The following is a 23,595-nucleotide window of genomic DNA, read 5'->3' as shown; positions in this document are numbered from 1 at the left end:
TCTCAAAGATCTGAGGTGTTCCGGGCTCTCAAGAGCGACCCCTAGTGTCACTACATCAACAAAACATCTCGTTCCCTCCATCAGGGAATGGAGGTTACGACAGTAACCGAGACATTTCCCTGCTCTTCCTCCTGCCAAATAACACAATGTCAACAAGAAATAAATCAAGTGTAACACCCAAACCATTTGTTGTGGCTAAAAGTGAAGCAATGTAAGTTAACTTTGAAGTCACCTCTTTGAACATGAATTATTCAGCATAATATATATAGGTATACGCTGATGAGCCAAAACATTATGACCACTCACAGGTGAAGCGAGTAACGTTGATCATCTCCTAACAAGGCCACATGTCAAGGTCTGGGTACATTAGATGGTAAGTGAACAATCAGTTCTCATAGTCAACATATTGAATGCAGGAGAAATGGACTGGTGTAAAGACCTGAGTGACCTTGACAAGGCTAGATCTCTGAAACGGCAAGGCTTGTGGAGTGCTGACGACCTCTGTCCACCATCGAAAGTGCCTACAATAGCCACACGAAAGTCGTAACTGGACCTTGGAGCAGTGGAAGAAGGTCGGCTGGTCCAATAAGTCCCGCTTTCTTTTACATCACGTGGACGTACGTGTACGTGTGAGCCATTTACCTGGGGAAGTGATGGCACCAGGATGCACTGTGGGAAGACGACAAGCCGGTGTAGGGAGTGTAATGCTCTTGTCTATGTTTAGCTGGGAAACTCTGGATCCGGTTGTTCATGTGGATGTCAATCTGACACATGCCACGTACCTAAACATCGTTGCAGACCAGATACACCCCTTCATGGCAATAGTATTCCCTGATGGCAGTGGCCTCTTTCAGCATGATAATGTGCCCTGCCACACTGCACACATTGTTCGGGAATGGTTTGAGGAGCATCTCAATTCGACTGAGCATCTGTTGGATGTGCTGGACCAAAAAGTCCAATCCACGGCGGCTCCACCTCGCAACTTACAGGACTTGAAGGATCTGCTGCTAATGTCTGCTAATGTCTACCACAGGACAACTTCAGGGGTTTTGTTGATTCCATGCCTTTTTTTATATATAAAGTCTTTACAATGAAAGTGATGGAGTTGACATAATGGTTGATACACGGAGAAAAAAGAAAAAGTATCTAAAATGATATTGTTTTAATTGTTACAATTTATTATTATGACTACATTTATCATTTAGAGACTGTCATTTTCAAATCCTCTGTTCTATTTCAGTGACAAGCCTTTTCTATGTGTATTTGTGGATGACTGTGTCTACTAAAATGTGCTCCATGTGCTTTAGAGCCTCTGTGAAACATTTGTTCTGAGAGGGCAATGAGAGGGAGAGAGAGAGAGAGTTCATTAACCTCAGTTTTCCCAGTGTGAGTGTTTGTTGCTTGGAATTTTTTGCGGCTCAAGTGCGCCATCTGCTGGAATTCAATGTATTAAACAAGGCAAATCATTCTAATTTATTATGGCCAACGTTCATTGCTTAAAAAATAATGAGATGCTACAGAAAACTATAAAATATTGAATGTAAAATAATGATTGACAAAAACTGTATTAAAAAAAAAACTTTTAAACTATATTAATACATATTAGGTGTATTATACACATTTTTCAGGTAAATCAACACAAAGGAATATTAAACAGTTCCTGAGGGATATTCAGTATAGTGCCAGGATAATAAAAATGAATATAGCCAGGATGTCCTTTATTTTTCAGAACCTTTAAAGTTCAAATATGAACTTCTGACCATTAAAAGCACTGTATAATGACACAATAAGATTAAGGCATGGGTTATCCAAAGTTTAGTTGAAAGAAAAACATATTATAGATCGCTTGTAATGATCCAGTAGATCTACATGAATGAGCAGTGAAGGTCAATTATCACTTGTTGACAAAAAACCTCTAGGTCCTTTAAGTTCCTTGGTTGCCTTGCATGCGCTGCACGTTTGAGTTCTCTCCCACAGTGGCTCAATGATGTTGAGGCCCAGCTCTGCCTTAGGACAATTGAGGGACTCATACACAACTATCACAAAAGGCTGCAAACAGTCATTGATGCTGGAAGACGCAACATGTGATCCACCCAAGGGTATGTAAACTTTAAGCAGGATCTTTTGGATGGTTTACAAATAACATAGACATGAACTTTTCCCCCCAATAACAAATCTTTAGGCTAAAACATTTGAATGTTTAAGGGAAAATACTTTTATAATTATCATTTCAGCTTATTTGAGCCTTTTGGTTTGGTAATTGAATAAAAAAAAAAATACAAACATTTGCTCTTGTTATTAATATTCGTTAATAAAAAAATAAAAAAAACTGTATGCATTATTAAAGAATTAGAATTTGTTTTCTTAAAATAGTTTTAGATGAAGTATAGCATGTCCCACTGCAGGACACTGCTTGATAAGTAATGTCAACTACCAAGTTTCAGTTATTATATTGTCTTGTGGAATATTCTGCATGTAAAATATCTATTTTGCTAGATGTTAAACAAAAGGCAAGCTTTATGGCTCTAATTTAAAAATAAATAAATAAATAAAATAAAAATTAACAGATCCTTCAAGGACAGTGTAAACTATAAATTAAATGAATATGTTACTGAAAAAATATTAGTGTCACCCTAAGTCCTACTTAACTCTTTCCTCCGTGGTGCGATTGCACAAAGAATGGAAATTTTTACTGTCAGGTCAGGCTTGACAACATTTTATCAGACTCAAACTGTGCTTATTTTGTTCAACAGTGATATGTGGAAAGAGCTAATGTATTGTGCAAAACTTGTTAGGGCAGAGTCTCTTCTCTGCACTAACTTCTGTGACTTCTTGTCATATGGTTTTTGCTTTCTTTGTGACTTGGTCATTGGAAAACAACATGGTCATGGATACTAACCTATTTCTTCACATTAAGATTTTAGGTAAAAATGTGTGTGTGTGTGTGTGTGTGTGTGTGTGTATATATATATATATATATATATATATATATATATATATATATATATATATATATATATATATATATATATATATATATATATTATATATATATGTGTGTGTGTGTGTGTGCATATGGAAACTTGGGGCATTGGGGGAGGCTACGTGCAGTCTATATTTAAGTGGCTGTGACTAGTCACCATTTCTTGTAAATTTTTCAAAATTTTTAATCACATTATCTTTTTGCAGTTCGCTTAAATAGTTCTGCAGTTACAAATTAGTTTTTAAAAGTAGAAATATTCAATGTAGTTTCTTTATAAATGTGAGGTCATAAAACAAAATATTTAATAATAATGCAAATTAGATAATGCTATTTAGTTTGAGCATGTTACACTGCAGGACATTTCATGTAAACTACCCATCAAGTAAAATAAAAGATCCAAAATACAAGCAATTTACATAGAAATATGTCATTTGAATGTTTGCCTAAAAAGCAACTGTAAAAGGACATTGATTGCTTTGTAGAGTCATTAGTTGTTATCTTTTATGTGAACACCTTTAGAATTCTAATCACTTCAATGAACCGAGACTCTCAGCTGTGTGATGCAACAATTCTGTATTCAAATGCGATGCTGCAGAAAATGTTACTAGCTGATCCCGTTACATGTTTGTAGCATTTTCCCAAGAGCAACTTTTTTCTACACCAAATTTAATGACATGATCGAAGTCTCCTGCTTTTCAGAGTGTTCTAAGAACAAGACCCCTCACTTTTAGAGCTTCACAAGAGATCTCAGCATGAGGGCGTTAACATGCATGATCTTGCACCGATTGCTAGACAAGCTGAAAACGTGTTCATGTAAACGCCTTAAAACGGCTTTCATTTAGGGTAAGGTCACAAACAGTTTACGCATAAATCGATCGACGCGTTTAGATTTTTGCCCATTTTGCGTTCCATGCATTCTTACAGTTTTATCCAAAGTGTGCAGGTGTTGTGCACATACCTGTTTATGTTTTGAAGTCAAAAGCTGATTTCAAGTCCCATGTAAACACTGGTTACTTCCATAGGCGTGAGGTCATGTAAACACTTTAAACTTATTTCTCTTAGGGGATCAAAAGTGGATTAAGCATAAACCGATCTACAAGTTTTTGCACCTTGCCGGAATTTTGTGTTCCATGTAATCCATCTAAGCGTTCTTACTGGTTCACCCAATGTGCGTGAGTTATGTGTGCATACCTTGTGTCAAAAGCAGAGAATACGATTATTTCAAGTCTCGTGAAAATAAAGAAGAAAAAAAAGTCTGGTATAAACTCGTTTTTTTGATAAGTTGATTTTTGGTATTTACCAGTATATTGGTGTGCAAACGCACTCTCAAACTCTACAGATACCAAAGTATGCAACATAAAAAAGTAATCTATTTAAAAAAAAAAAAAAAAAAAAGCACTGAGATTTATGCATTTACATTTCATAACATCATATTGAAATGCGTAATTTTTATCAAAATAAAATAAAACAACTATCCATCCATCCAACTTCTATAGCCAGGTAGTGCTTGTGCCTATCTCAGCTGTCTGGGGCCAAAGGCAGGGAAACACCCTGGACATGTAGCCAGTCTATCACAGGGCTAAGACACACATACATTAGAGTTGATGGAGAATTTAGAGTCTCCAATCAACTTAACCTGTTTTTTTTTTTGTTTTTTGTTTTTTCGGAGCACCCGGAGGAAACCCACACGAGGAGTACATGCTAACTCCACACAGAACATTTTAATTTTGTTATAGATCACGCAATTCAATTAGATGGAATTTTGTTAAGAAATTAAATGTGTAAATCTTAAATAGTTTTTTGAGGGAATTGTGTAATGTTTAAAAAAAATGAAATGATAAAACTTAAAATATAATTTTTTTTATTTTACTTTATTAAAGATTAATCAATTCAATTTGATGGAATTTTGTAATGAAATTGAAATGTGTAAATCTTGACTATATATATAGTCAAGATTTTTTGATTGTCAATACATATATATATATATATATATATATATATATATAATAATTTTTTTTTTTGACTGAATCAAAAGTCATATGAACTCAAATATTTCTCATAAAAATGTCAAAAACCAAATAATTTGTTAATCTGATTTGGTTATTAACAAATTATCTGAACTATGCTATCCACATTAATGTATAGCTCTATACTCTCTCTTTATCTTTATTTTTTTTTCCTAAGGAATTTTGCGAATGTCACACCTACAGGAGCATCAAATTATCATCTAGTTTTTGCTAAAAAGGTTGACCTTTTGCTGTAAGTGAGAGACATTACGTAAGTATTCATACAAGCACTCATGCAAAAACATACAGTCAGTGACACACTAAAATTAGACAAAATATGTGGGGGTTTTTCCCCTTAACTGAAAGAGAAAGAGTCATTTGCAGTAGTTGAGTTGTCAAATCAGATTCGAAATGATGGGTCAAAAAGGCAAGCTACTGTTCTTTTCAACACACTTTCAGCACACACAGAAGTTACTCTAGGTGTTCTCCTCCTCTTTCAAGCATTCCTAATTGGCCACATGCTGAGTAATGTGACCAATGTGTTGCAGGGCCGTCTCTCATTGAGTGTGTGTTTGAAGTTCTTTAGTGCATCTGACTTTTTGGGTGTCTCATACAGAAGGTTGGAGGTACACAGTTCCTCATACTCTGGAACTCTTTGGAACATCTCAACAGGTTTCATACTACGTCAAAGCACTGAGGAATCCTTAATAAACCCCAAGGAGTGACGTTTGGTGAGTAAAGCGGTGTCTGTGTGAAAGAGAAGTGAACTTTTTAATGCTCTATTATTATATATAATAAATAGATTTGCACTTAGAAAGGGAAAATAGATTATTTAATTCCCTGGGTGACCGTGATTAATCACAAACTTAGCCCTTTTGATCAGCACAGGACAGTGTTTGCATGTGAATGTGTCTATCAAAAACTATAGTTTATTTACAAAGGATGCATATTTTGAAGTCTCCAATTTCTAATGTTTTAAAGAGAATTCTGTCATCATTTACTCACCCTGATGTTGTTTAAATCCCATGGCTTTCTTTTTGTCAGTGGAACACAAAAGGAGATGTTTAGCAAAATGACAGCTTCAGTCACCATTCACATATGGATGGTATATATGGGGGGAAAGATGCAATGAAAGTGAATGAATCTTAAATCTTTAAATCTCCTTTGCTGTTCCACAGATAAAAGAAAGTCATACATGTTTGGAACAACAAAATGAGTAAATCAAGACATAATTTTCTTTTTCTTTCTTTTTTTTTATTTTTTTAAATATATATACAATTTTTCATTTTTTGGGTGAACTATCCCCTTAAATAATCTTCATCTATTTTTCTTCTTTCCTTCATGCTTTTTCTCCCCGATTTTAATCACACACACACACACACACACACACACACACTTGAAATAATCATTTACCCATGAGCACACCAGACTCATTTGCACTCTGACACGTTGAACTGTGTGCTGTGGAGAGTCACTCAGTTTTAATCAGATGAAATCTCTGGTTAAATTTGTAACTAACCTCACCGAAACAAAACACATTTTTTTCCATTCGAATTAATCCCAAAGTTCACATGAGGAAACCACGCACAATATACTACAGTCCAGCAGATACGCTGCTTACAGTAATTGACAGCAAAGCCAACTCAAACTCTCTCTCTCATTACACACACAACACACACACACTTACCCCCAAAGGTCCAGGTTAATCTTATATCCAGGAATTAGCTGGTCATTGTTTTGCTATTTTTTTTCATGTGTCACAGTAAGCATTCACAAGGTGATGTGTCATTGAAGTAGCTTAATAATTATAGAGATGTCAATCAAAGGCATGGCTGATGAAAGGAAACAATTATCTAAGAAACTATAGAATTCCTAGAAAACCAATAATGAAATGCAGGCAAAATGATCTATATCTATATTTCAACATGGTCTCTTGAGAATACGTCACAATACACGAGGTGGCAAAATTGTATACATTTGTACAACTTAATTTGTACGAAAACGTACGGCTTATATATCAACCAATCACATACACTTCTCAAACACACGTTCAGAACCTGGAAGTGTTGCTTTCTTCCATATTACACATCAGGTCTTTTAACATTAATATCATGGTTATGTTTACACTCTGGGTAGGGTGCGGTGTTACACTCTATGGTTAGGTGTAGGGATGGGGTTTGAGTTTAAAATTATGAAAACACAGTTTTGTATTAACAGTAGTATAGATGGGGACCTGGGTAGCTCAGTGGTAAAATACGCTGGCTACCACCCCTGGAGTTCGCTAGTTAGAATCCCAGGGCGTGCTGAGCGACTCCAGCAAGGTCTCCTAAGCAACCAAATTGGCCCGGTTGCTAGGGAGGGTAGAGTCACATGGGGTAAACTCCTCGTGGTCACTATAATGTGGTTAGTTCTCGGTGGGGCACGTGGTGAGTTGAGCGTGGTTGCCGCGGTAGATGGCGTGAAGCCTCCACACACGCTATGTCTCTGTGGCAACACGCTCAACAAGCCACGTGGTAAGATGCGCAGGTTGACGGTCTCAGACGCGGAGGCAACTGGGATTCGTCCTTCACCACCCGGACTGAGGCGAATCACTACACAACCACGAGGACTTTAAAAAAAAGCACATTGTGAACTGGGCATTCCAAATTGAGAGAAGAAAAAAAAAAAAACAGTAGTATAGAAATGGAAGAAAACAAGTGTCTCTCATTGGTGGGTGTGTAACTTGTATGATTTCATACAAATGAACTCAAATTGATACGAATTCGCCACCTCATACTATTGGGACAAATTTTCATGATATCGGGTTGCTATATTTACATCTAATAGTATTTTTCAATGTTTAACTTGGACATCACAGCAAACAGAAACTTCTTTACTATGGCTTATATGTAACAGAATCATGTATGTAAAAAGCTTCATGTTCCTTAAGATGTTTACTGATATGTGTCATGATATTGTGTAAAAACATACGGTGTCATGTAAAATCTGGCAGAATTAGAAAACTGATTAAGAATCAGAGAATACTTTATGGGAGGAAGAAAGACAAAAAAAAGAGACAGAAAGAGAGGGAGAGCAAGAGATAAAGAAAGAAAGAAAGAATGTTTAGTTATTGTAATTTAGTCTTGTCAGTGGCTATATTCGGAATAGTATACTAACTCACTAATCTATTAGTACTGTATCATACTTATATTTTCGCAGTATATACTGTAGTATGCACATAATGCAGATTTTCTGTATTCATGTTTCATTAGCAAAGTTTTACATACCAAAGGAACCATGGTATAGCATATAGCATTACATTTCCACAACAATGGTAATATCGATAACACTATCAGCTGAGATAATTTTGATGTTTGCCTGTGGCCAGACCAGGTCACATGAAAAAAACATGTGTCGTGATATACAAACACGCACAAAGATGCAGTTTAACATTCACTATCTTCAACTCTGTTTATCATGTGATGGATTCTCTTATGAAGTTTAGGTTCACAGTATAAAGAAAATATTTATCAATACACTGCATTGATTTCCAGTAAAAATATCTTTGAAAATATCCTTGGACCAAAATACATTTATGTGAGAAACAAAATTGTGTAAGATTATAAGACTTCTAAGAATATATCTTAAATTATGTTTTTTTTTTGTATCTACCCCATTGGCATTTTGTTCTTGTTTAAAGCATAAACCTCCTTAAATTTTGTTCAATTTATGCTTAAAAAAATAAATGTAAAAAAAATCAACGGTGTAAGAGAAATGAATATAAGGTTTATTATCTCTCTTATTATCTTTTGCAGTATCTTACAGATTTAAAGTGTATATCAAAACTTCTGATATGTTTCAATCAAATGTGTTCTTCATGGTCAAGCATCAGGTTCAGGTCAGGCTAATGAGACCTGAGTCATCAATATACTAGCATTTGTGTCCTTAAATAGATTTAAGCTAAATTTCCTCCATCCATTAGGAAAACTTCCTGCAGTGCAACATTCCCTGTCCTCACCCAGGGAGTACCTGGAAGGCAAGTTAACATTTGTTAATTAAAAAAAAAAAAAAAAGTGTGAAACTCTCGTCTTATTTACAGTTTAACTTCAAGCATCGGCATCAATTCACCCTCACACTCAGACACTTTAATTTACTGTCAGGACATCCTAAAGTTTATAAATCAAAGTAAAAAAGTTGTTGTTAAGCTGGTTAGCCAACTGGTCATCCAGCCTGACCAGCTGTCAAGTGCATAAAACCCCTCTATAGCAAACCAGCCCAGGCAAGGCTAGCAAGCACCAGCAAACCATGTTAGGCTGGTTTAAACTGTTTTGTTGTTGTTGTTGTTTTCAGCAGAGTACTGATATTACAGACCATTTTTAATAGTTATACAAGTGGGTTATATTCTCTTTCAGGTTAAGAAATGTGAAACATTTAAAAAAACATTTTGGCATCTGGAGTTATGCTTTTTAGTGTCAGACTAATTACTTGCTGTAGTCTAACAGAGATTGAGAGCAAGAGAGATAGAGAAAGAGAGAGAGAGAGAGAGAGAGAGAGAGAGAGAGAGAACAGTGAAAGAAGAAAGGATTTAACACACATTCCTTCTGTCCATTCCACACACACACCCCACTGAGAAACATCACCAATTAAATCACCTGGCAGCCACATCAGTGCAGAACTACACACTCTACACAACACAACACAACACAAGTTACACAACATAACATCTCTTCCTTTCCCTTTCTCACTTTCTAAAGAATAAAACAAGTGACTAATGTGACTAAGCTGAAAACACATCTGTTCCACGAGCACTTAACCAATCCACACTAATTGCACTTACTATTTAATAATAATATAAAAACCTTTCTTTGTCTCTTTCTTCTGCGCTAGTTTCTTTACTACTCCAGCTACTCTGAGAACTTAGCAGTGCCAAACTGCAGATATTGTTGACTTTTGTATGACAAATTGCTTGCTGTGTTCTTCCTTTGTAAGTCGCTTTAGATAAAAGCTTCTGCTAAAGGACTATATGTAAATGCAAATGTAATATTTTTATACTACTGGTTAATCTGTTAAAGGCCCCATGAAATCAAAACTGTGCTCCAAAATTGTGCAATACAACAGATGTTAGGCAGAATGATCAGTCACCATTCACTTGGAATATGTTCCATGGCAGAAAGAAAGACAGAATTTTCCTTTAAAGAAATATTCTCGGTTCAATGCAAGTTAAGCTCAGTTGACAGCATTTTTGGCATAATATAATGATTACCACAATTTTCTTTTTTTTCTTTTTTATTTTGACCTGCCCTCCCCTTTCCAAAAATCAAAAATCTGGGATCCAGTGAGGCACCTACAATGGAAGTGAATGGGGTCAATCTGTAAATGTTGAAATACTCACTATTTCAAAAGTATACCCACAAGACATAAACAGTATGCCTGTTAACATGATTTAACTGTGATAAAATGTAACACTAACCTTTTCTGTGTAAAGTTAGATCCAATTTTACAACTTCATTGCCATTACAATGTAATGTCAACAAACCATAAAACCCTAAAATGAGTTTAAAGCTCAAATAACCCATGAGTTTTAACAGAAGAATTAATGTAAGGACTTTTATAAAATTATAAGCTTCACATTTCAGTTTTTAAACCCTCCAAAAATTGGCCCCATTCACTTCCATTGTAAGTGCCTCACTGTAACCATGATTTTTTGATTTATTTTATTTTTTTAAAGAAAAAGACGGACGAGATGATACATTTTTCTGTGGTAATCAACATTATGCCACAAATGCTGTTGATTGAGCTTAACTTGTATTGAACCTGGAATATTCTGTTAATATGGTAATCTGCTGATCTTTTTAACTAATCGAGAGCTCACTTCTCCAGGTGCCAGTTCCTCGCCAGTTCCCATCGCCATGACAAGCAATACCAGTGACCATAATGCCGCCTCCTGCCTACTGATGACCAAACCTTCTCATCAGCGACTGGTCAGCAAGGATGGGCGGAGCCTGATGCGAGCCAATGCAGGGCGCAGAGAGACGTGTTTGGGTGCCCTACGGGACATGTGGGGGACATGGCTGGCGCTGCGGTGGCGATGGGTGGTGCTGGCATTCTGCGGCTCCTTCTTGCTTCACTGGCTGATATTTGCGGTGCTGTGGTACCTGCTCGCCCGTGTTAACGGAGACCTAGACGTGCCCGACCATGACAACCCACCGCCAGGCCACATACTATGCGTCAAGCATGTAAATGGCTTCACTGCCGCGTTCTCTTTTGCCCTCGAGACGCAGCTGACCATTGGGTACGGCACCATGTACCCCATCGCTGACTGTCCATTAGCCATTGCATTGCTCGCTCTGCAGATGCTGCTGGGCCTGATGCTGGAAGCCTTCATCACTGGTACACATGTAGTCTTCTTCACTATTATGTCCCAAGCAAAACATTTCATAAAAATGGAGTTGAATGGTTTTAAATGATAAAACAATAGATTGTGTTGTACAAAATGAAGACAAAAAGTATTTAGACACTTTCAGGTAGTCAAATGGTAGTGAAACATGTCCATAGTTAATGTGTTGAACTCCATCTTCACTCTGGTAGGACACCTGTGTGAACTTGAGGGGAACTGACTTCATACATCCACTAAAAATTACCTTGACACCACTTGGTTAAAAGTAATTTATGAAATGCACACACAAAAAAGGGAAGTTAGTTCTGAAAGTAAGTCACATTTTTATGTGTGACAAAGAAATATTCTGGATTCAATACAAATGTTAAGCTCAATCGACAGCATTTGTGGCATAATGTTAATTTCCACAAAAATATGAACTCGTCCCTCCTTTTCTTAAAAACAAAAGAAGCAAAAATTGTGGTTACAGTGAGGCACTTACAATGGAAGTGAATGGGGCCAATTTTTAGAGGGTTTAAAGGCAGACATGTGTAAACATAAAAATGTGATTTCATAAAAGCATTTACCTTAATTCTTCTGTTAAAACTTGTGTATAATTTGAGCTGTGAAGTAGTTTAATTTGCAGTTTTTGCGACAAACTAGTAAATTACTGGGATTACAGGGTTTAAGATTTTACATTTTTATTATCTAGCCCATTGGTAGATTTTATTATTTTATAGCACTAAAATCATGATAAAGTGCATGTTGTTTAAGTCTTGTAGCTATAAAACAGTGAGTATTTTATTGTTTACAGATTGGCCCCATTGGAAGTGCCTCACTGGAACCCAGATTTTTGCTTTTTTTTAAATAAACGAGGGACGAGTCTAAATTCATTTTTGTAGTAATCAACATTATGTCAGAAATGCTGTCGATTGAGCTTAACTTGAACTGAATATTCCTTGAAGTGTCCAAATACTTTTGGGTCCACTGTAATGTGGTAAGTATAATTTCCATTATTGCTTAAACCAGAAGAATTGTTGTCTGTTGAAGATTTCAACATGCTTCCCTGTTTGTAGGTGTAAACATTAGCATAGCGAGCCAAACTGTAACTTCTTAAAACAAACATCGGAAAGAAATGGAAATTCATTTGAAAGATGATCAATTAGTTACCATAGTTCATCTCACAGTGACTCAGCATACTGTACATAAGTCACAGGGATCTTTAGTTCTCATGCTTGTAAGACTGAGCTCAAAAAAGACTTTTATTTGACGCACATAAAACTCATCACGAGAACCTCAGAACTAGGTCTAATAGAAACATTACAATCCTTGCTTTGTAGTGCAGAACTATGATCCTGGGGTATTTGGTCCTGAGACCTTCAGGGTAAATGTGGAGGGACTCTAGAGTGCCTATTAAAATATACACTCACGAGCACTTTATTAGGAAGACTATGGTCCTAATAAAGTGCTCGACATGGTCTTCTGTTTTTGTAGCCTGTCCGCGTCAAGGTTCGAAGTGTTGTGCATTCTGAGATGCTATTCTGCTCACTACAATTGTCTCTCATCAACAAGGCATTTCAGTCCATAGAACCACCGCTCACTGGATGTTTTTTGTTTTTGGCACCATTCTGAATAAACTCTTAGAGATTGTTGTGCGTGAAAATCTCAGGAGATCAGCAGTTATAGAAATACTCAAACCAGCCTGTCTGGCACCAACAATCATACCATTTTTCCCACATTTTGATGGTTGATGTGAACATTAACTCTTAACCCGTATCTGCATGATTTTATGCATTGCACTGCGGCCACATGATTGGCTGATTAGATAATCGTATGAGTAGGTGTACAGGTCTTACTAATAAAGTGCTCAGTAAGTGTAAATTCTAAAAAATATAAATAGATTACACAATAAGCATTGAATTTAAGGGTAGGGCACTCAGTCCTACTCCTAGAAGTCCATTTTCATGATTTTATTTTCAAAACTAACACACCAGAACTTGCTAATCAAGGTCTTTGGGTTTATAGCCAGTAGTGTAGTCTAGGACATACGCAGGCATATGCCGACCTATCTTTCTTGGTATTTTGCATATGCCCACCTAAAATAAGTGATGATACATATGGCCGCCACAATAACGAGTAGGCTTTTGACCTGGAATTTTTTCAGTCCAATAATGCGAAGCCGCAGCACCGTTGAGTGAATTGTGATTTTTATTTTAAAAAGTGTACAGAGATTCTCTCTAAATGCACACAGAGCAGCAGGAGGCAGGGACGCAACTGATGGCATGGGCAAGACAGACAGTCTGACTAAGCTGATCCACCAATCAGATGCTGATTCACAAGCATCCCTGGAGTAACCATAATTTGTGCTGTAAATTTATTTCCCTGATAAACATATATATGTTTATATATGTGTACATATATATATATATATATATATATATATATATATATATATATATATATATATATATATATATATATATATATATATATTATTTAACTTATGCAATTAAACTTGAGAAAATACTGCATATTATTGCACCTGTGCTAGTTTTTTATGCTCTTCGCAGATGCGAAGTGTGTCCCGTAATAAATCTTTTTTTTTTTTTTTCCTATTACTGCTATCGGTGGTGCCTTTTTCTCGTGATATCAAATTATTTCAATTTATATTTCTAAGTAGTAAAACAATTCCACTATACACAGAAAAGCACATGATAGTACACAAATAAAGAAAATAAAAAAAACATTAATTCTTATGTAGGCTATAAACTGTATGGTAATACAAGATAATGTGTTAACTTGAACATTATACTACACCCTTATTAGCTACAATGCTTAACAGTTTATTGCGTATTATGTATGTATAAGCTTAATAATTAGAGTAATTATAAAGTATTAGCAATTTTCATAGTAGCCTAATAAAAGTAACATTAATAACACCTATTAATTTAAATACATATTTACCATACCATGGTTCTTAGTAGTGTACTGTACACCACCCAAACTTACCCTGATATACATTTTGTAAGCTCATGTGGGACTACAGTCTTTTTTTTTTTTTTTATGGAAAAAAGATATCTTACACATTTTAAATATGTAATGTATATAAATGTAAATATATGAATTTTAGAGACCAGGTGCATGTATAATTTTTTTATGAATATTTTTGTATTTCTTCATGAATTCACAGTATGGCCACCTCTTCAGACACTACTACACCACCATGTTATAGCAATGGAATACCTAGATAACGCATAAGCAACAGTTGCTAATCATGCAATAATTTAGCGCATCTTTCATATTGGAAAGATCAAGATCCGCCTATAAACACATAAAAATCAGTTGACAGAGGCAGTCTGCAATCTCCATCAGCATTCTCATCGGTGCAATGACAGTACACTGGAAAAAAAAAATGTTCTTACTCATTATTTTTGTCTGGTTTTCCAGTAAAAATATGTAAGCATTCTTAACACAAGATTATATTACTATATTAGTAGCACATATATAACCTATATAACAGCAAATATATATATATATATATATATATATATATATATATATATATATATATATATATATATATATATATATATATATATATTAAGTCTTGTTTTCAGAGAAAAATGACAAAATTAGTTAAATTTATGTGTAACACAAGAAAAGAAATCTGCCAATAGGGCAAGAAAATTGTACTTGTTTTAACTTTGAATAATGTTTATTTTCATGCCCCATTGGCAAATAGTTTTATTATTATTATTATTATTATTATTATTATTATTATTATTATTATTTAAAGCATAAATATCACTAAATTTAGTTAGATAGATATATCTCAGAACAAGACTTAAATTTAAATTAAAATCATTTACTCACCTTTATGCCATCCCGGATGTGTAGGACTTTCTTTCTTCAGCAGAAAACAAATTAAGATTTTTAGAAGACTATCTCAGATCTGCACGTCCATACAATGCAAATGAGTGCCATTATTTTGAAGCTCAAAAAATCACAAATGTCAGCATAAAAGTAATCCATTAGACTCCAGTGTATTAATTAATGTCTTCAGAAGCTATATGATAGGTGTGAGTGAGAAACAGATCAATATTTAAGTCCATTTTGACTATAAATTCTTCTCCCATCTCAGTCAATCGCCACTTTAACTTTCAATTTCACATTCTTCTTCTTGTGATTTTGGTGATTTACATTCTTCATGTATATGCCCCCTACTGCACTGGGAGAAGAATTTTTAGCAAAAAGGACTTAAATATTGATCTGTTTCTCACCCACACCTATCATATCACTTCTGAAGAGATGGATTTTACCACTGGAATCTTATGATTACTTTTATGCTGCCTGTATGTGCTTTTTTGGTGCGTCAAAATTTTGGGCACCCCTTCACTTGCATTGTATGGACCTACAGAGCTGAGATATTTTTTTCTAAAAATCTTAATTTGTGTTCTGCAGAAGAAAGAAAGTCTTACACATTTTGCATGGCATGAGGGTGAGTAAATTATGAGAGAATTTAAATTTTTGGGTAAACTATCCCTTTAATTTCTCATGCCATTTTGCTTGTCAGGTTAATGCATCTTGTTTTAAGAATGTTTTGATATTTTTACTGGGAAAACAAGACAAAAATACTAATTAATACTATTTATTTATTGTGCAGTATAGGTTGGTTCGTGCTTACAACTGCCATTGAGATGAATGAACTGCAAAAAAAAATTCCAGTAAAAATGTCTTATCAATCTTTAAGATACATTTACTTGAAAGCAAAATCATATAAGATATTATTTTTTTGTTTTCAGAGACTTAAATGGTCTGCTTATAACCAAGGCCGTAACCATGTCTTGAACACTGGGGGGACCAAACCATTTTGGGGGTGGGGGATCGTAGGTGTTGAGGTCACAAATATAGTGGTCCTCTGGTCCTTTAAGATAGAAAAGGTGCCGAATGCAATACTTTTCTGAATAAAGGCTTTAAATGCGATAAAGGCCCAAAATTTGATATTGGTTGGTTTCAAAAGACATATATATTTTTTACGTTCACACAGTACAAGACAAACATGACATGACTGTGTCAGCTGGCTAGCAAATAGAAAATACACAAAATTATTTACTGCCATCAAGTTTATTTACTGCCCTCATTGTGTAAATGTCTAAATGTCAGCATGTGGGTTTTGAACAACATAAGGGTGAGTAAATGAGTGAGTAAAAGTACATTTTCTGTTTTTAGGTGAACTACTCCTTTAAGTGGTGGCTCATCCTCAAAATAAAATGGTCTCTTATAAAAGAAGACTCTTAGGAGATGCTGTACAAAATTCAAATTCAAATAAAAAATAAATTCTTTAGAAAATCTTAAATTGATTTTAAATTGTTACCTAATAACTTTTGCATTAAAAATATATGACACTGTCCTTGCAAAAACCTAAAAACACAATAGAGGTCACAAATTCACAAGTCTTACCATGTTCAAGTTCTGATCTGAGGGTGAAAACGCTCTACTTTGTGTTTTATGGAAAATTTTCTTAGACAATGTCAAGTGAATTTTCTGAAAAGCTACTTCAAAAGCCTGCCAAATTACCACATTCTTCAATTCCTTTACAATATACACACATTCGCTCTTTGTCTTAAGCCTGATACGCTGAAAACTACTCTGTTAATGTTTTTACACTCACAATTATGAATGACATACGAATCGCGTACTGTAAATGATATATTGTCAATTCAAAATGGTGAATTTCACCAAATGGATTTGCACCCTTGGAATTTACTGTTGGTCGGTACAACATTTCAGTCATAAAATAGTGGGCAAATATTGCATGTTTAGTTAGTTACATCTCACATGACAGTAACCTGAACTGCTTGCTGATGTGTGGCGCTGGAATAATCCGCGAGGTTCCCGCTTAGCTTCAGACACTTGAGTACAGCCTTCATCGATTTGACTGGCTTTCTCAAATGACATTGACGAGCGGTTTTAGACTACTCATCGTGCTAAAACAATTTTAAACCATTATGTTATTCCTGCAACAACTTAATGACAATTAGGCAGTGGTGCATAATGGACTGCAGCAGAACAGCAACAAGGATATCAATTACGGGGCAGTGGTAGCTCAGCAGTTAAGGCTCTGGGTTACTGATCAGAAGGTTGGGGGTTCAAGCCCCAGCACTGCCAAGATGCCACTGTTGGGCCCTTGAGCAAGGCCCTTGACCCTATCTGCTCCAGGGGTGCCGTATCATGGCTGACCCTGCACTTTGACCCCAGCCTAGCTGGGATATGTGAAAAAAGAAGATTTTCACTGTATATGTGCAAATGTATTATGTGATAAATAAAGAAATTATTATTATTATTGGGACAATCTGGCCATATCTGATTATTGGGGGGACTTGTCCCCCTCAATGTACAGTATATTGTGGTTACGGCCCTGCTTATAACAAGAAAAACAATTGCCAATGGAGTAAGAAAAATAAACAAGACATTATATTAAATTATTTATTAATTAATCAATTTAAACCCATGGCAAATTAGCCTTCCAAATTTTCCTTAATAAATTTACAAAATTACAGTTGCTGGTTTAACTGTAGATTACTAGACCTTTATTTCGATTACTAGGCTCTAAATCTTTTTTTTCTCATTAGAGAATAGGTTCTTTTGTGGCAACCTGTCATTCACTTTCTCTCTCTCTCTGTCTCTCAGGTGCATTTGTGGCTAAGTTCTCTCGCCCTCAAAAGCGCTGTGGTGGGATCCTGTTTAGTCCGCAGGCCGTAGTGTGTGAGGTCAAAGGTCAACGCTGCTTGATGTTCCGCGTGTGTAACCTGCTTCCCAGGCCACTAGTAGATGTGTGTGTGAGTGCTGTTCTCTATGAAGAACGTGACGATCACATACTCCACCACACGGCAATGGAATTCACTGTGGATGACCTGGGGTCACGTCCTTGCCCTCTTTTCCTGTCACCTCTGACATTTTATCACCACTTATCTCAGTCAAGTCCCCTAAACAATAAATTTTCCCCAGCTAGCCAATCACACTTCGAGTTAGTGGTGTTCCTCTCCGCCTCTCAGGAGAGCACAGGCTCTGCCTACCATAAGAGGACGTCCTACCTGCCAGAAGAGATCCAGTATGGAAGCTGCTTTACCAAGGCTACTACTCTGCGCAGGAAAGGGCAGAGTAAAACCGAATATATACTCTATTTTGACACGCAGCCCTGCACACTCACACTCCCAAACACACACACCATTGACGCAATAGAGAAAGACAATGTGGTGGTCCAGATAAATGGGGAGGGCAGTGATGGGGTCGAGTAGCACTGGTTGAATGTTTGTTTATGGGTGGTTTGGTAAGTAATTACTGCACATCTTCTCCGTTCATAAAAAAGTATATTTCATTTCACAACAACAACCTCCAGTTTTAAACTTATTATACCACAAGACAACCTCAGCTAGCTATAATCTGACATTGAAACCTAGTCCATCACAACTACTTTGCTGCTACGGACACAGTGATCTACATTCACATCTTCTGCTGCTCAGTACACTGTAATATAGCAACACAAATGAGTGACAGTCATTTGAGATGTTTTTGTCAGGCCAATTTATGGGAGTTGATTTTCACCTTTCAGATTTTTTTTTAGTGGACTTTTACTGGATACAAATCATCTTCACTTTGAAACTACTGAACAGTGACACCACAGCGCCTGAAGCAAATCATCGTGTTTGAGCCCTTATTTATTGTTGCGCCACCTCAGTTCAAGGCTACGGGACATTGTTAGCACCCCGTCAACTTTATCAGCATTACATGTCAGAGGGGCCAAATTTCACCCCAGTATATTTGATTATAGCTCTATAAAGACAGGTTGCCTTTTTGTATGTAAAGTATTTCTTTATTAAAATACACAAAATATTAAAGGGATAGTTCGCCAACATTTTTTCATTCTGTTATCACTTACTTAACCTCATGTATTTGGAATCTGTATGTTTTGTTTTTTTATCTTCTGTGTAACACAAAAGTTGTTTTGCAGAATGTCCAGGCTGCTCTTTTTCATACAACAGAAGTCGATGGCCATTCATTATAATTCGTTAGTCATTATTCACTGAAAATGATGACAGAATTGACATTTAAGAGGGAACTATCCCTTTAAAGTGTTTATTATCACCCCAAATAAGTGCCTAAAAATATTTTTTGAAAAGCTTGAAACGGCTTTTGAGTAGAGAGGTCACATACTGGACTGAACAGGGGCAAACAGGCAAATTAACAATTATGTAAATAAATAAAGTATATTAGATTATTTACTAGATTATTTTGGGAAAGGAAATCTCAATATTATCAGTGCAATGCAATTTATGCAAAAACAGAAAATTCAGCCAATTTTATTGTTGGCATAACACTGCTTGATCTTTATTTTAGATTATTGTAAAGCTATAGCTATGTAGCACATGTATGTACTGTCCATCAGGAAAGGCTGAATGTTTTCACTTTATTCTTATATGTATAAACACATGATTTAAAAAAAAAAACTTTCTGAAAGAGAATTGTAGTTGTAATGTTCTCTGCATACAGGCAATTTACTTACCGTAAATCCTGTCAAGCTGCATTGAGTAAACATTGATCTGTAAAAATGCCTTAATGTTGTATGTGGAGCACAAAAACAGGATTAAAGTATTTGAAGATTTTTGGGTGATGTGTTTTTTTATCCTAACAAAAGCACCAACATTTATGGGTAATACTGGAGAAATTTGGTCCAAAACAAATTAAAATGTATATAAAATATATTAGATACAAATTAAAAATGAATATATATATATATATAGACACACACTGATCAGCCAAAACATTAAATCCACTGACAGGTGAAGTGAATAACATATATTATCTCGTTATAATGGCACCTGTCAAGGGGTGGGATATATTAGGCAGCAAGTGAACAGTCAGTTCTTGAATTTCATGTGTTGAAAGTAGGAAAAATGGGCAAGCGTAAGGATCTGAGTGACTTTGACAAGGGCCAGATTGTGATGGCTAGACAACTGGGTCAGAGCATCTCCAAAACGGCAGGTCTTGTGGGGTGTTCCCGGTATGCAGTGGTAAATACCTACCAAAAGTGGTCCAAGGAAGGACAAGCGGTGAACCGGCAACAGGGTCATGGGCGCCCAAGGCTCATTGATGCGCGTGGGGAGTGAAGGCTAGCCCGTCTGGTCCAATCTCACAGGATAGCTACTATAGCACAAACTGCTGAAAAACTTAGTGCTGGCCATGATTGAAAGGTGTCAGAACACACAGAAATCACAGCTTGCTGCATATGGGTGTGTGTGGCAGCAGACCAGTCAGAGTGCCCATGCTGACCCCTGTCCACCACCGAAAGTGCCTAAATTGGGCATGTGAGCATCAGAACTGGATCATGGAGCAGTGGAAGAAGGTGGCCTGGTCCGATGAATCACCTTTTCTTTTAGATAATGTGGATGGCCGAGTGCATGTGCGTTGTTTACCTGGGGAAAAGATGGCAGGCTGGCGGAGGCAGTGTGATGCTCTGGAAATGTGGGTGTTACGTTGACACGTACCACCTACCTAAAGATTGTTGCAGACCACGTACACCCTTCAGGGCAATGGTATTCCCTGATTGCAGTGGCCTCTTTCAGCAGGATAATGCACCCTGCCACACTGCAAAAATTGTTCAGGAATGATTTGAGGAACATGACAAAGAGTTCAAGGTGTTGACTTGGCCTCCAAATTCCCCAGATCTCAATCCGTTTGAGCATCTATGGGATGTGCTGGAGCAACAAGTCCAATCCATGGAAGCCCCACCTTGCAATTTACAGGACTTAAAGGATCTGCTGCTAACTTCTTAGTGCCAGATACCACAGGACACCTTCAGAGGTCTTGTGGAGTCCATGCCTCGACGGATCAGAGCTGTTTTGGCGGCACGAGGGTGACCTACATTATATTAAGCAGGTGGTTTTAATGTCGTGGCTGATCGGTGTATAATCCTGATGACTCGCATGATATGAAGACTCCAGTCATATAAGTAACCTTATAAAAGCTGTTTCATTCTACATGAAGAAGGTACCCTCATGGGGGCTGCCATGTTAGGATCACATGACCAGCCGAAAAAAACGTTCATGTGTTGGAAGCAGGAAAAATTGGCAAGCGTAAGGGTCTGAGCGACTTTGACCAAATTTGACAAGGAAGGACAACCGGTGAACCGGCAACAGGGTCATGGGCGCCCAAGGTTCACTGATGCGTGTGGAGCGAAGGCTGGCCCATCTGGTCCGATCCCACAGAAGAGCTACTGTAGCAGATATTGATGAAAAACTTAATGCTAGCCATGATAGAAAGGTGTCAGAACACACAGTGCATCGCAGCTTGCTGCGTATGGGGCTGCGTAGCTGCAAACCAGTCAGAGTGCCCATGCTGACCCCTGTCCACCGCCGAAAGCACCTACAATGGGCATGTGAGCATCAGAACTGGACCATGGAGCAATTGAAGAAGGTTGCCTGGTCTAATGAATCATGTTTTCTTTTAGATCATGTGGATGGCCAGGTGTGTGTGCATCGTTTACCTGGAGAAGAGATGGCAGTAGGATACACTATGGGAAGAAGGCAGGCTGGCTGAGGCGTGATGTTCTGGGTAATGTTCTGCTGGGAAACCTTGGGTCCTGGCATTCATGTGGATGTTACTTTGACACATACCTAAAGATTGTTGCAGACCATGTACACCCCTTCATGGCAGTGGTATTCCCTGATGGCAGTGGCCTCTTTAAGCAGGATAATGTGCCCTGCCACACAGCAAAAATTGTTCAGGAATGGTTTGAGGAACATGACAAAGAGTTCAAGGTGTTGACTTGGCCTCCAAATTCCCCAGATCTCAATCCGACTGAGCATCTATGGGATGTGCTGGACCAACATGGAGATCCATGGAGGCCCCACCTCGCAACTTACATTACTTAAAGGAACTGCTGCTAACGTCTTAGTGCCAGATACCACAGGACACCTTCAGAGGTCTTGTGGAGTCCATGCCTCAACGGGTCAGAGCTGTTTTGGCGGCATGAGGGGGACCTACACGATATTAGGCAGGTGGTTTTAATGTTGTGGCTGATCGGTGTATATATATATATATATATATATATATATATATATATATATATATATATATATATATATATATATATATATATATATACAACAGTTAGTTCCGGTCCTCGAATCTGATTGGACGAGAGACATTCCATGAGTACTGATGGTCTCACACCATCAGCACTCGGACGCTTCACTGTGTGTATCACTCCGCTTGTTTTCGTAACATTCTAAACTAAAGTGTAAGAGCAGTGCAGATGTTTTATGAGCCATCTGTCTCTTTACATTTAATTTTGTGACATTACATATTTTAGCCAGCAGATGGAGGCAAAAGACCATTTTTGTGTGTAATATGAGCCAGTTGGTGATGTGAAGTGAGTCCACGTCACTCAGTGTTTATATTCAACAGCACTCCACGATCGCTCGTATTACGTCTACACCACTAATGCTAGGAAATAGCTTTAAACGGCTTTAAACTAAAACTTCAGCATTAAGGCTCATCACAGCTGAGAGACACAACAGACTGATTAAATACACAAACTCAAGGTGCTTACCTCTTACCGGAGTTTCCACATTTACATATTACATACTGTTCAAAATGGCAGAGGAGACTGCGGTTTCTATAGTGAAAGACTCTTGCGCACCAGCTATCGTGAAATAGGAAGGAATACCCCTGCTTGGACAGTTATTTTTCCACTGAGAAAATAGGATAAATTTCATCAAAATGACATTTATCTTCAGGAAGTTGACTAACACACTACAGCATCATCAACAGGTGATCGCACACTCCATCTCTCTCTCTCTCTCACACACACACACACACACACACACATCCTTGCTTCTCCAATAACATGTTAGAAACAGCCCAAGCTGTGATACAAGTAGTTCTAAAGTGATGTTTTTGAGAGGCTTGGATGCATCATTTGGTTTGAACCAGCAACGGCAGATTCTGATCCGTGGCGAAAGAAAGTAGTTCTATGCACAAATGCATTTTTTATGACCGTACTCAGTTTTCTTAATTTTTAAAAAATGTACTTGTTCATTGAACTGTTGTATATAAGCAATATCACACTCGTGATCATGCTATATGGCCCTAAATCAGCACAGCTGTTGCCTTCTGACTTCAACTACATATATATATATATATTACATGCATTACCAACATTTCTTAATTTATAAATCTTATATAGCTAG

The 23,595-nt window shown here is 36.9% G+C and overlaps 1 protein-coding gene across 5 annotated transcripts; it reads left to right on the top strand.

Annotated features, from left to right (window-relative positions):
• Positions 1-294: 294 nt before the first annotated feature.
• LOC127422560 (inward rectifier potassium channel 13-like) lies at positions 295-20,006 on the top strand. Of its 5 annotated transcripts, none has more exons than XM_051666189.1 (5): positions 295-2,099; positions 5,168-5,242; positions 5,609-5,720; positions 10,849-11,358; positions 18,035-20,006. In XM_051666189.1, the coding sequence occupies exons 4-5, from the start codon at positions 10,878-10,880 to the stop codon at positions 18,640-18,642; spliced, it is 1,089 nt and encodes a 362-aa protein (XP_051522149.1). In that variant the 5' UTR covers positions 295-2,099; positions 5,168-5,242; positions 5,609-5,720; positions 10,849-10,877; the 3' UTR covers positions 18,643-20,006. The 5 variants fall into 5 exon arrangements, with proteins under 5 accessions (XP_051522149.1, XP_051522150.1, XP_051522148.1 ...); XM_051666190.1 differs by having other exon boundaries at positions 5,606-5,720; XM_051666188.1 differs by having other exon boundaries at positions 5,168-5,260; positions 5,606-5,720.
• Positions 20,007-23,595: the final 3,589 nt, after the last annotated feature.

Source organism: Myxocyprinus asiaticus, chromosome 31 (genome assembly GCF_019703515.2).
Source record: "Myxocyprinus asiaticus isolate MX2 ecotype Aquarium Trade chromosome 31, UBuf_Myxa_2, whole genome shotgun sequence".
Lineage (NCBI taxonomy): Eukaryota > Metazoa > Chordata > Actinopteri > Cypriniformes > Catostomidae > Myxocyprinus > Myxocyprinus asiaticus.
Note: the sequence above shows the minus strand (reverse complement) of the source record. Positions and strands in the feature narration are given on the sequence as shown.

What these genes read in the sequence shown, in the direction of transcription:
- LOC127422560 (XM_051666189.1), top strand. Translation starts at nt 10,878, where the DNA reads ATGACAAGCAATACCAGTGACCATAATGCCGCCTCCTGCCTACTGATG. An exon ending in GCTGGAAGCCTTCATCACTG is followed by an intron (nt 11,359 to 18,034) that starts GTACACATGTAG and finishes TCTGTCTCTCAG; the next exon opens with GTGCATTTGTGGCTAAGTTC.